Source organism: Bufo gargarizans, chromosome 2 (assembly GCF_014858855.1).
Source record: "Bufo gargarizans isolate SCDJY-AF-19 chromosome 2, ASM1485885v1, whole genome shotgun sequence".
NCBI lineage: Eukaryota > Metazoa > Chordata > Amphibia > Anura > Bufonidae > Bufo > Bufo gargarizans.
In genome coordinates this window covers 93,861,556-93,875,108 of record NC_058081.1, presented here as the reverse complement: position 1 = coordinate 93,875,108, position 13,553 = coordinate 93,861,556, and the positions used below count along the sequence as shown (strand labels likewise).

The 13,553-nt window shown below is 41.6% G+C and overlaps 1 protein-coding gene across 1 annotated transcript in view; it reads right to left on the bottom strand.

Annotated features, from left to right (window-relative positions):
* Positions 1-13,553, bottom strand: part of SLC4A5 (solute carrier family 4 member 5) — a 105,110-nt gene that overhangs the window by 78,649 nt on the left and 12,908 nt on the right. The window contains exon 3 of the mRNA XM_044283126.1: positions 765-894. Within this exon, the coding sequence (XP_044139061.1) occupies positions 765-894 (130 nt within the window). The remainder of the gene's footprint in view (positions 1-764; positions 895-13,553) is intronic.

Here is a 13,553-nt window from a genome sequence, read left to right as displayed (position 1 = left end):
TTTAAACCCAAGCCAATGTGGAGTGACATGCTGTGCTCCTTGGCACCCCGGTATCCAGGACACATGCCCCGCAGCCTTCTTCTCCAGCTATGTTCCTGGACTCTATACACTGTGGTCAGATGAAAGATTCAGAATATGCATATTATCACAGTGCAAGCATGTCAATGATTTATTGCCAGGACCAAATGTTCTGACTCAGTACCTAGTCTCAAATGTGAGCTTATGAGATAATATGGCTATGGTTGTCTGCATTGATTAATTCCAACTGATGTCTATCAGACAGTGTTCAACTCCACTGAATGAAGAATCCAGATGAGGCTTATTTTCAGTCTGAACACTTGTAATTATGCAAAACAGTAGCTTAAAAGCTGGTTATTTGCCAGGGTTCAACAAAAGATGTTCCGAGTAACAGCATATATGAAAACTGGCAGCCAAAGACAGAAAGAAGGGAGGAATTGAGCATGGCTGCAAGGAGTTAGCAGGGAAAACTTCATCGAACAAACTGCAATAACAGCAATAAGATGGTGCATATACTGTAATGCCATAGAGGGAAGTAAGGGAAAGGACATCGTGGCAGTAAAGTGCTGGCATATTCCTCAGAAGGGAGATGCTCTCTGCTTGTGAGAAAAATACATCTAGCTGTGCAGCTAGTTTATACCTAGTTCAGTAAAATTCTCCAGAAATTGTGATACATACAATATGGTGCAAAACTGTAAAGTCACTTTATCGAAGTTTTATAATAATGGAAATTTTTTTAAAAGTACCTTGCGGTTTCCTTCCACTCCATGTCATCACCATCATGCTGTAGAGTGTCCATCTCTGTAAATAATGTAGGATTTGGTGCCTCTTCATCTTCCCCCAGTATATAACGTAGACGTTCAGCCGCCGGAGACACTAGGAATGAGTATGCATCATTAGTACAAGATAAAATCCAGGGACTTTGTTTTTCTGCAGTTATTTCTATGTAAGCCAAACAAAACTCATAACTGGACTGTAATACAATAAATCTGTTTACCAAGCAAAATAATATTAACTCCAAAAAATTACTAGAGCAAACCAACATTATCCACACACAAAAGTTACCATACCTCTCAAATACTGATGATCTGAAAGGGGGATGAGAGCACAATCTAACATTATTTTCCAGTGATATTTTTGTTGTAGTACCCCTTACCTTTTCCAGTCAAAGTTTCCCCATAAAAGACTACTGTGCTCCCATACAAAGGCCAGCCACAATGCCTCATAGTAGAACACACCCAATTATATTACTAACCAGGTTTCACCATATAAATTACAACACAGTGGGTCCATAACATTGCTTAGCATAGTGCCCCATAACAGTGCAATCAGTGGCCCATGAATAGTGCCAACATACTGCTACAATCTACTACGGTACAGTATTAATCATGCATATAATGTATTTGCTCTGTTTAACTTGGGACAGCCAAGGTTAGGCTGGCCCAGTAAAGTACCAAAGGATCTTCTGGAGGGTGTATAAAAATGGGACCAAGAGATCCAGGAGTCTAGGTAAGCCCATCTACTGCTGGTGACGGTAACTAGGGTCTGTTTCTTCTGGGTTAATTCATTAATAGCCTCTTACTGTTACTCATTTGGCTAACAGCTATTGCACCTGACCAAACACATGCATGCTAGGTTTGACCTCTGTTGGAATCTTATCTTCTGTCAGAACCAAAGTATGGCACTGAAATTCAAAATGTCTAATCCTTCATTCCCCGATACATCTGTCAGGAAATAGTTGGAAGCACCCATACACATACCAAGCAGCACAATGTCCCTTGTAATCACCTATCAGGAATGCAACAGCCTGTCCTGCTGGTGGATCCACATCCAGCACTCAGCAAACTTCAAAGAAAATCATTCAATGTCATCATCTCCCAAAATTGCTTTTTTTTATTAAATTGATAAAAAAATGTACAAAAGGTGCAACATTTCAGCTACAACATAGCCTTTTTCAAGCAAGAATGAGTTTCTCTGAGGCATATACTGTACATACAATAGTCAGGCGGTCCCACCAAAATTTGTCTAGAGAACTTTCTCTTATGTGTATGGAGGCTTTTAGACTTTATGAATGAGTCGTCCTGTGTGTGGTACAACAAAGATTACAATGTAAAGTGGGCATCCACATGTTCTGTGTAGATAGGGTGGGCCCTTAGAATAATTTCCTTCTGTGGGCCCACAGAACCCCAGTTCCACATACACTCACCTAAAGAATTATTAGGAACACCATACTAATACGGTGTCGGACCCCCTTTTGCCTTCAGAACTGCCTTAATTCTACGTGGCATTGATTCAGCAAGGTGCTGATAGCATTCTTTAGAAATGTTGGCCCATATTGATAGGATAGCATCTTGCAGTTGATGGAGATTTGAGGGATGCACATCCAGGGCATGAAGCTCCCGTTCCACAACATCCCAAAGATGCTCTATTCTGTTGAGCTCTGGTGACTGTGGGGGCCATTTTAGTACAGTGACTTCATTGTCATGTTCAAGAAACCAATTTGAAATGATTCAAGCTTTGTGACATGGTGCATTATCCTGCTGGAAGTAGTCATCAGAGGATGGGTACATGGTGGTCATGAAGGGATGGACATGGTCAGAAACAATGCTCAGGTAGCCCGTGGCATTTAAACGATGGCCAATTGGCACTAAGGGGCCTAAAGTGTGCCCAGAAAACATCCCCCACACCATTACACCACCCCCACCAGCCTGCACAGTGGTAACAAGGCATGATGGATACATGTTCTCATTCTGTTTACGCCAAATTCGGACTCTACCATTTGAATGTCTCAACAGAAATCGAGACTCATCAGACCAGGCAACATTTTTTCAGTCTTCAACAGTCCAATTTTGGTGAGCTCGTGCAAATTGTAGCCTCTTTTTCCTATTTGTAGTGGAGATGAGTGGTACCCGGTGGGGTCTTCTGCTGTTGTAGCCCACCTTTCTTTCCCATTCTGACATTTAGTGTGGAGTTCAGGAGATTGTCTTGACCAGGACCACAACCCTACATGCATTGAAGCAACTGCCATGTGATTGGTTCTTTAGGTGAGTGTATATTAACATCACAATTAGAGAAAAAATTAGTGGGAAACAGTATTTATACGTCTGAAAAGTATTTCATGTGTTCAATCAGTAATCAGTTCTTCGATGTAACGGATGATCCATCCATAGTGTGCAACTCTGTGTATCTGAATCATGAATGGTGTAATCTCAGGATTTAGTACATTCCATAAATTACCAAGATTGTAAGAGTTTAAGCACCCTGCTCCTTATTGTGAGCTGCAGATTGCTGTTCCATTTTCATGGGCTTGTAATAGAATGTAGTACGATCATGACAAAGGCTAAGTGCCTGGCTGATCCGCCTCACTGTGTATGGCACTTCATTACTCATACACCAGTGCGCTGCGGCTCTGTGCATACTCCATCAATTCACATTAGGCTGTGCAATTATTTTCAATATCTTATCATCTTCTTAAACTAAAATTAGTATATTTTGCGAAAGGTAAAGATCTACATTGTCAGTAACAAGAATACTTTAATTAAAAGTTGGAACATTCTGAAAATAACATTCATGACATCTATTCTTCAGCCAAGGTGCCACAGACAGACTCTGTCGTGGTGCTGGCTGGCATTACTATCCCAATTCTGAACAGTCCTTTAGACTGCTAAAAATTATTGCTACGTGTTGGTAATCGCAGAGATGAAATTGCAGCGTAAATTTTATTAAACTAATTTCTGTTTTTTAGTTTGAGCATTCAGCTTGTCACATCTCAAATATTGGTAGTATATCACTAGGATATGCCACCAATGTTAGATAAGTGTGGGTCCCACCTCTGCTTGGCTATTTTCAGAAGTCCTATTGAAATTAATAGAGAGCACACCGGGCAAGCTAGTCCGCCATTCCAATGACCTCTATGGAATTGTGGGAAATATCCGAGCCAGAGCTCAGCTATTTTTGGCACTTCCAGAGGAGTAAATAGAGGGCGACCGTGAGCTCGTATTCACTTTGGGAGCTTTGTTCTAGAAATAGGTGCAGGTCCCAGAAGTGGCATCCAACATTGGTGTCATATCTTGCGACAACATTTATAAAAAACTGAGCAACAATGAATAGGGTTTAATGAAATTCATATATTTAGCTCTGTGAACCTGCAGCAAGCCCAGGAAAGGTGAGCAGAGGAGAGAGTAGGAGGGATAGTAGCAAGAATAGATGTTGTAGTCGTTACTCATTCTGACACTCTCCTGGGCCGTGCAGTGATGGGAAGGGTGCAACTTTCTTCCTTTCGGGGCATACACTGGTTCTGGGGTTCTTCTGCCTGATATTGGTTTGGGATGCCCTTGATGGTGATGAATTATGAAGTGCAAGCCAGGGTCCCCTGCAGGGGTGGAGGCAATGAAGAAGCAGTTTTGCAGTAGAACCATTCTTTACTGAAGAATCAAGTTCAAGCACATCAGTTAGAACTCTTGGCATTCATGGACTGGCAGTTCTTACACAAGTGCATTTCCATGGATTTCACAGGTTACATGGTTAGTAAGCCAAAATGTCTCTTTAAAGCAATTTTCCTCACACTTCACTTCTCTAGTTGTCTTTTGCATAAGCGAGAAATAGGGGTGCAACACTTTCTCTTGTATGATGCAACCACAGGCCAGACCCTAGCATCAGACTAAGCTCTGCACCTTTTTTTGAGTTGCCATACCCACAGTTAAGGTTAATACAGATTTCCACTGTGGGATGTAGTATGGTGGGCATATCCAGATTCTTCATTTAGGTTTGTCCAGGGCCCGAAGCTTTTTTCTTTTGGACAATGTCTGCTATGAAGTCTATCCTTTTAGCCGGCTTATCTCCACAGGGCTTCTACTCGCACCTCCTTTTGGTACTGTTATGCATCTCAAAAATATCTTTGCATCTACACGCATACTGTTCAAACATCCATTGTCTCTACACTGATCTTGTGTATTCCTATTTTCACAGCTATCCACAGATTGTCTACCTCTATACTGTTCTATCTCCTTCTCCTCATGTGGAGAAGTATACAGCCCACCCTAGTGGCTGGTAATTGTGGCCTATTAACTGCCTTTTATACAGAAAATGTATTGTTATACTATAAATCACATTATCAATCTTTTTAAAGATTTGCACAAAAAAAAAAACAACATTTGCAGGGAAACCACTAGCAGCGGGATGCCTCAGAGCCCTATGTTTAATATAGCCATCCCAGCGCAAACATTACATATCCAATGTACACCGTGGTGCAGAAAGTCAACCTAAATAAAGAAAAAAGTCTACTGCTACCATCTTCCAAGGAAAGATGGCCAAATGATGCAAGTATCGTAAAAGTAATTAAATATTAAGTACATTGGTAATCCTCATGCACTTTCTTCCTTTGCACCAGATTAGCCATATTCCATACCAGCAATGACATTGTTGGAACCCACAAAAAACGGATCCTGTCAGCATTTGGTCAGTAATCCATCAGTATTGCTAATGCCAATAAAAAACAGGAATGGATCCAAAACAGAGATGGCACATGAACAGAATATTTGCATGCCTTCTGTGTTTTGTACCCACTCCTGCTTTTGGCTACCAAATGACAATCCAATTCTGATGGGACCATGTAGGCCTTACAGCTGCTACACAGACAGGGTCCGTTGTGCATCTCATTTTTCCTTCCTTCTGACAGATCAGAAGAAGAGTCAAATAAATGATGATGTCAGCCAGGCTGAAAGGCAAAATAGTGGCCCAGTCATGAAGTGGGGAGGGTGGGAACAGCATGAGAAGTTCACAGAGTGGCCCTATGACATAGTGGTGAGGTGAAAGCAGCATGAGGAGGCCACAGAGTGGCACAATGACAGTGTGGAGATGGTGGCAGCATCAGGAGGCCACAGAGTGGCAAGGTGACATAGTGTGATAGTGTGGAGGTGGTAGCAGCATGAAGAGACCACAGAGTGGCAAGGTGACATAGCGTGGAGGTGGCAGCAGCATCAGGAGGCACAGAGTGGCAAGGTGTGGAGGTGGGTACTATGGATGATCTAGCCTGATGCATCAGCCATTGGTGGAGGAAATCCTGGCTGATCCACGCCTGATTCAACTTGACTCATCAAAGGTCAGTCTGTCCACATTTCGGGTGGACAGGCGAGTTCTTCTTGAGGTATCTATGGCCCCGCCGCACTAAACACCCCCTCTGATGCCACACTACTGGCGGGGCAGGACAACTTTTCCAGGGCATACTCGGCCAGTTGCGGCCACAAATCCAGTTTGGCTGCTCACTAGTGCAGCGGATCTTCAATGACGGCTGGCAGGGTGCACTCCAAGTATGCCACCACCTGCTGGTTCAGGTTCTGCTCCAGGTCTAGATGCTGCTGCTAGTGAGTAGTTTCTTCACTAGGCGGGTGAAGAAAACTGCTCATAAGCGACTCTAGACTAAGGCTGCTGCTGCTGGAGCTGGTACTGCTCCTGCCACCCTACCCCTCCCCAGCAGCCATAGGAATGGAATGTGGGTGAAGAGGACCCCCCGGTCAGACCTGCGAGAGGATGGACGATGGCGCAGATAGGCAGCGGGCAACTGACTACATAGGATGTCTGTATAGTAGTTCAGTTTGTCCTACCTCTCAGCGGGTGTAAAAAAGCCCCCATTTTAAATCGGTAGCGAGGGTCCAACAAGGTGGAGAGCCAGAAGTCATCCTTCTGCCGAATCATGACAATTTGGCTGTCACTACGCAAGAGAGAGCATGCATCGGGCCATTTGCGCAAGTGACTCAGAGGGACTCCCTGCCTTCATCTCCACTGCATACTGCATATTTTTTTGTTTTTCCACTAATACACGCCACAAAAGGCTTTAAAACAGATAACTGCACCGCTGACCGGCAAATATATTTTTTGTTTTTCCATTAGTACACGCCGCAAAAGGCTTTGACCGGCAAATATATTTTTGGGTTTTTCCACTAATACACCCCACAAAAGGCTTTAAAACAGATAACTGCACTGCTGACTGGCAAATATATTTTTTAGTTTTTCCACTAATACACGCCACAAAAGGCTTTAGAACAGAAAACTGCACAGCTGAGTGGCAAAAATATATATATATATATATATATATATATAGTCCTAATACACGCCACAAAAGGCTTTAGAACAGATAACTGCACCGCTGAACAGCAAATATATTTTTTGTTTTTCCATTAGTACACGCCACAAAAGGCTTTGACCGGCAAATATATATTTTTGTTTTTCCACTAATACACGCCACAAAAGGCTTTAAAACAAATAACTGCACCGCTGACCGGCAAATATATATTTTTGTTTTTCCACTAATACACGCCACAAAATGCTTTAGAACAGATAACTGCACCACTGAGCGGCAAATATATTTTTTCTTTTTCCGCTAATACACGCCACAAAAGGCTTTAAAACATATAACTGCACCACTGACCGGCAAATATATTTTTTGTTTTTCCAGTAATACACTACACAAGGCTTTAGAACAGATAACTGCACCGCTGACCAGCAAATATATTTTTGTGTTTTTCCACTAATACACGCCACAAATGGCTTTAAAACAGATAACTGCACCACTGACCGGCAAATATAATTTTTTGTTTTTCCACTAATACACACCACAAAAGGCTTTAGAACAGATAACTGCACTGCTGAGCGGCAAATATATTTTTTATTTTTACACTAATACACTCCACAAAAGGCTTTAAAACATATAACTACAATGCTGAGCGGCAAATATATTTTTTCTTTTTCTGCTAATACTCGACACAAAAGGCTTTAAAACATAACTGCACCGCTGAGCGTCAAATATATTTTTTTGTTTTTCCACTAATACACACCACAAAAGGCTTTAGAACAGATAACTGCACCGCTGACTGACAAATATATATATATTTTTTTTTTTCCACTAATACATGCCACAAAAGGCTTTAAAACATATAACTGCACCGCAGACCGGCAAATATATATATTTTGTTTCACTAATACACACCACAAAAGGCTTTAGAACAGATAACTGCACCGCTGAGCGGCAAATATATTTTTTCTTTTTCCGCTAATACACGCCACAAAAGGCTTTATAACAGATAACTGCACCGCTGACCAGCAAATATATTTTTTGTTTTTCCATTAATACATGCCACAAAAGGCTTTAAAAACGGATAACTGCACCGCTGAGCGGCAAATATAATTTTTTGCTTTTCCACTAATACACGCCACAAAAGGCTTTAGAACAGATAACTGCACCGCTGAGCGGCAAATATATTTTTTATTTTTACACTAATGCACTCCACAAAAGACTTTAAAACATATAACTGCAATGCTGAGCGGCAAATATATTTTTTCTTTTTCTGCTAATACTCGACACAAAAGGCTTTAAAACATAACTGCACCGCTGAGCGTCAAATAAATATTTTAGTTTTTCCACTAATACACGCCACAAAAGGCTTTAGAACAGATAACTGCACCGCTGACCGACAAATATGTATATATATTTTTTTCCACTAATACATGCCACAAACAAGGCTTTAAAACATATAACTGCACCGCAGACCGGCAAATATATATATTTTGTTTCACTAATGCACACCACAAAAGGCTTTAGAACAGATAACTGCACCGCTGAGCGGCAAATATATTTTTTCTTTTTACATTAATACATGCCACAAAAGGCTGCATTACATGCCATATAACTGCATTGCTGACCGGCAAATATTTTTTTGTTTTCCACTAATACACGCCACAAAAGGCTTTAAAACATATAGCTGCATCACTCAGCGGCAAATATATTTTTTCTTTTTCCGCTAATACATGACACAAAAGTCTTTAAAACATATAACTGCACCGCAGATCGGCAAATATATTTTTAGTTTTTCCGCTAATACACACCAGAAAAGGCTTTAGAACAGATAACTGCACCGCTGAACAGCAAATATATATTTTCTTTTTCCACTAATACATGCCACAAAAGGCTTTAAAACAGATAACTGCACCGGTGAGCGGCAAATATATATTTTCTTTTTCCGTTAATACACGCCACAAAAGGCTTTACAACAGATAACTGCATCACTGAGCTGCAAATATATTTTTGGGTTTTTCACTAATGCACGCCACAAAAGGCTTTAAAACATATAACTGCACCACTGACCGGCAAATATATTTTTATTTTTTCTCCACTAATATATGCCACAAAAGGCTTTACAGCAGATAACTGCACTGCTGCGCGTCAAATATATTTTTGTTTTTCCACTAATACACACCACAAAAGGCTTTAGAACAGATAACTGCAGCGCTGAGTGGCAAATATATTTTACTTTTGCCACTAATACACGCCAAAAAGGCCTTTAATTTTAGCACTTCACCACACAACATCTAATAAGCCCTTTTTTCCCTACTAATACAAGCAAAAAAATGCTTTAGAACATATAACTGCAATGCACAAGGACAAATAAAACATATAAATATTGCCTTGTAATAAACCCTGTTAATGGCTGTATCAAACAGCACTTACACCCTAATAAGAACCGTTTGCTGGAATTACAAAGCTGTATAATGGCAATTTGGGTCCCCAGTCAGTGCAGCAAGGTGTAATAGGATTGTCCCTTTTACCCAGGCTGTAGCCTCCTCTACTGAACCCCTTTCAACATAAAAGCTGTGGAATGATTCCTCCCTATCCTTTCCCTACACCTTGAATAATCTTTCCCTGCACTAAGTACACTGGTAAATGGCAGAATCTAAGATGGCTGCCACCTTAGGACGGCAATACAATTGAATATAATGCACTTCAAGATCTGAAGGACCTGTTATGACATCACAGGTCTTGTGATCAGTGCAGAAGGCAGGGGTTGAGAAGGACCTGCGATGATGTCACCGTCATGTGACCAGCGCAGGAGAGGCCCGCAGTGAAGAGGAGAAGTCCTGGGGAAGAAGCTGTGGTGATGTCTGCCACATGAGGAGAAGTAAGCGAAGGGAGAGGCAGAGCAATGCTGGGAGTTGAGGTTATTTTACTGGGACTGTATGTTAAGGCTGAAGGGTGGGATGTTATCATGGGACTAAATGTTCAGGAGTGATGTTATTTACATGGGGCTCTATATTGAGGGTGGCTGGGGGAGGGAGTTATTTATATGGGACTGTATATTGGATAAGGCTGCGGAGGGGGTGATGTTATTTACATAAGAATGTATATTGATGGTGGCTGCGGGAGGGAGTGATGTTATTTACATGAGGCTGTATGTTGAAGGCGGCTGTGGGAGGGGGGTGATGTTATTTACATGGGAATGTATGTTGAAGGCAGCTGTGGGAGGGAGGGATGCTATTTACACGGGACTGTATATTGATGGTGGCTGGGGGAGGGAGTGATGTTATTTACATGGGACTGTATGTTGATGGCGGCTGTGAGAGGGAGTGATGTTTACATGGGACTGTATGTTGATGGTGGTTGTGGGAGGGAGTGATGTTATTTACATGGGACTGTATGTTAATGGCAGCTGTGGGAGGGAGTGATGTTTACATGGGACTGTATGTTGGAGGAGGCTGGGGAGGGGGCAATTTTATTTACATGAGGCTGTATGTTGGAGGAGGCTGAAGAGGGGGTGGTGTTATTTACATGAGACTGTATGTTGAAGGTGGCTGGGGAGGGGGTGATGTTATTTACATGGGACTGTATATTGGAGGGGGCTGTAGACAGAGAGGGATGGTATTTACATGGGACTGTATATTGGAGGGGGCTTGAAAGATAGTGTGATGTTATTTACATGGGACTGTATGTTGATTGTGGCTGGAGAGGGGGTGGTGTTATTTACATTGGACTCTATGGCAGAGGGAGGGTAATAGTGTTATTTACATGGGACTGTATGGTGGAGGGGCTGAGGAATTATAATTTGTGAGGACACTAAGAAGAGGAATATAACTACAGGGGGCACTGCAGGGGAGAGCATTATAACAGTATGGGGCAGTGTGGGGGCATTTTAAATCCAGGGGACATTAGGCGTTCTTATTACTACTGGGGGCTCTGTAGGAGTGACTTATAGATCCGCCTTATTTCTACAAAGAGCACTAGGTGCTTTATTACTACTGAGGGGTCTGTGAGGGCATTATTAATACTGGAGGGCTTTTCTACTAATGGAGGCACTCTTGGGGAGCATTATCACTGTTGGGGGCACTGTAGGGGGCAGTATTACTAATAAGGACACTCTAGAAGGCAATTACTAATGGTGGGACTATGAGGAGCATTATTACTATGGGGGGGCTATCTGTACAGCACTAATTATTCTTCAGGATAGTATTTGGGGGTATTCGAGAGCACAGCGAGCAGCAGGAGAACATTGTGGTTGGGGGATGATGATAGAAATGTGAGGAAGCTAAGATGTCTGTGGGTCACACTCTGCAGAGACGAGGTGCAGCTAAAAGAAGTTGTCTGGACCGAGTGGAGAAGATGATGACAGAGGAGATCTACAACAGAGGAGACATCACCTGGAGGCACCGGATGTGACAGGTACGTGCTGCTGTATAGCGAGTACAGAAAAATGCAGCGTGCGCAGGGAGGGCTACTTTCACACTAGAGGTAGCCTTCCCTGGCAGACTTTTCTGGCGGGTGAGCAGCCTGCTGGATCCGTGCTACCGAGCAGTGGGCTGAAAAAAACGACAGCATGCTGCAGTTTTATTCCAGCCGTCTCTTTGCATGTTTTTTGTGCGGACCTCTGCACTGCCCCATTATAGTGAATTCTGTGCGAATCTAATTTTTCCTGAAATTCAGATCGAATTTACCTTTGTCAGCTTCGATTCGCTCACCTCTACTGAAGATCTTATCAGCTGTATTTAGGATAATAATCCCTGACAAGTAGAGCAGAGAGGAGGATGTGGCAGCTCTTTAGCTCAGTGATCTGAAGTAACTTGTCCTGCTATGTGATTAGGACAGGTTTTGTGTCTACTGATAGCATGGCAGCGATTTTATGTTCCCTGATGAGAGCTCCCTAGATATAATAAGCCATCATAACTTATGAAAGGTATTTGGGAATATATTTATAATATAGTAATATTTAAGTATTTTTAGCTATTTTATTTTATTAATTCCAAAGAATGCTGTTGTAGTCCCAGCAAATCCCTGCAATGGGCAGTGCAAAGGTGGGTGGGCAATCACGAAAAATTTCCCCTTTTGCCTCTTGCTGTATTTCTGCTCAGTTGGAGTAAAATGGGCACATGGCTCAATACTAGCAGTATACCAGTAACAATACAGCAAAAGTTAGCAATACAGCAAAAGTTAGCCAAAGTAGCACAGAGATTTAAAATAACATTTACCATATTTCATCTAATGCACAATCATTTGCTCTCTGTAGGGGGCACTACCTCTGCATGAAAAACAAAAATAAAATACTTCCAGCAGGGGTCATATTATTTTAAAGAGCTACTAAGATCAAACCTAACAGTCTCCTCTTTGTTTTTCTGGCTGGCTTAGTCAGAAATGTAGTTTTCACGCATTGTATGTCAAAAGTTAATCCCACATTATTTCTGTAAAAGAATTCCTCTTCGTTTTATACCTACATTCTGGAGGGGTTTAATCACCAAACACTGACAGCAGAGGGAAAAAAATCTAATAATGTTAATTTGTATTTGAAAGAGTCGGGGATGACAGATATGTATCTAGAAAATACTGGGGCACCTGAAATTCTAGCATTTGGCAAGCAATCCTGTGCTCTAAGGAAAGTGCCCACAACTCACACAGAATATGATAATGAGTTTAGATCCAACTCTTCAAGGGGTTGTACATCTTAAAAAATCAAATTTTGTTACAAGAGTGCCATGACAAAATGTTGAACACTAGGTATCTTACTACTGGGACCCTCTACAATCAGCTATAACAGCTAGAGCAGGGTTTCCAAACTTTTTAGCATTTGGAAACATCTGGAAAATTTCTATCTTAAGGAAACTCAACCATTCATTTTTTCTCCAAAAGATAAAACAAATGCTAAAAACAAGTGAAACTCATAAATTACTGTACTGGAAAACAAAATTGTTCTTTATAGTTCGCACCCGAAACTGCAACATGTATTTAACCCATGTGTCAGATCCCATAATTGATAACACACCAGACCTCTAAATTATTTCAGATTCCAGCCCAGACCCATAAATTAATTCAGACCTCGGATGAGATCCTTCAATGAATTCAGACACCAGACCAGACTCGTAAATGATTTCAGACTTCAGACTAGACCAGACCCATAAACTAATTTGACCTCAGAAAAGAACCCTAAATTAATTTAAACCCCAGACCAGCCCTGCAAATTAATTCAGACCTCAGACCAGACCCCTAAATTAATCCAGACTCTGAACTAGATTCCTAAATCAGACCCAATATCTGTCCCCTAAAACAGAATCCAGACCTGAACCCTAAATCAGATCAGAGACCAGACCACTAAAACAGACCATAGGTTAGACTCCAGACCCCTAATTCAGACCTCTGACCAGATACATGTTTTAGACCCCAAAATTCAACATACCTCAGAACAGACCAAAAAAAGTACTGGAACATATCATATATAAAATGT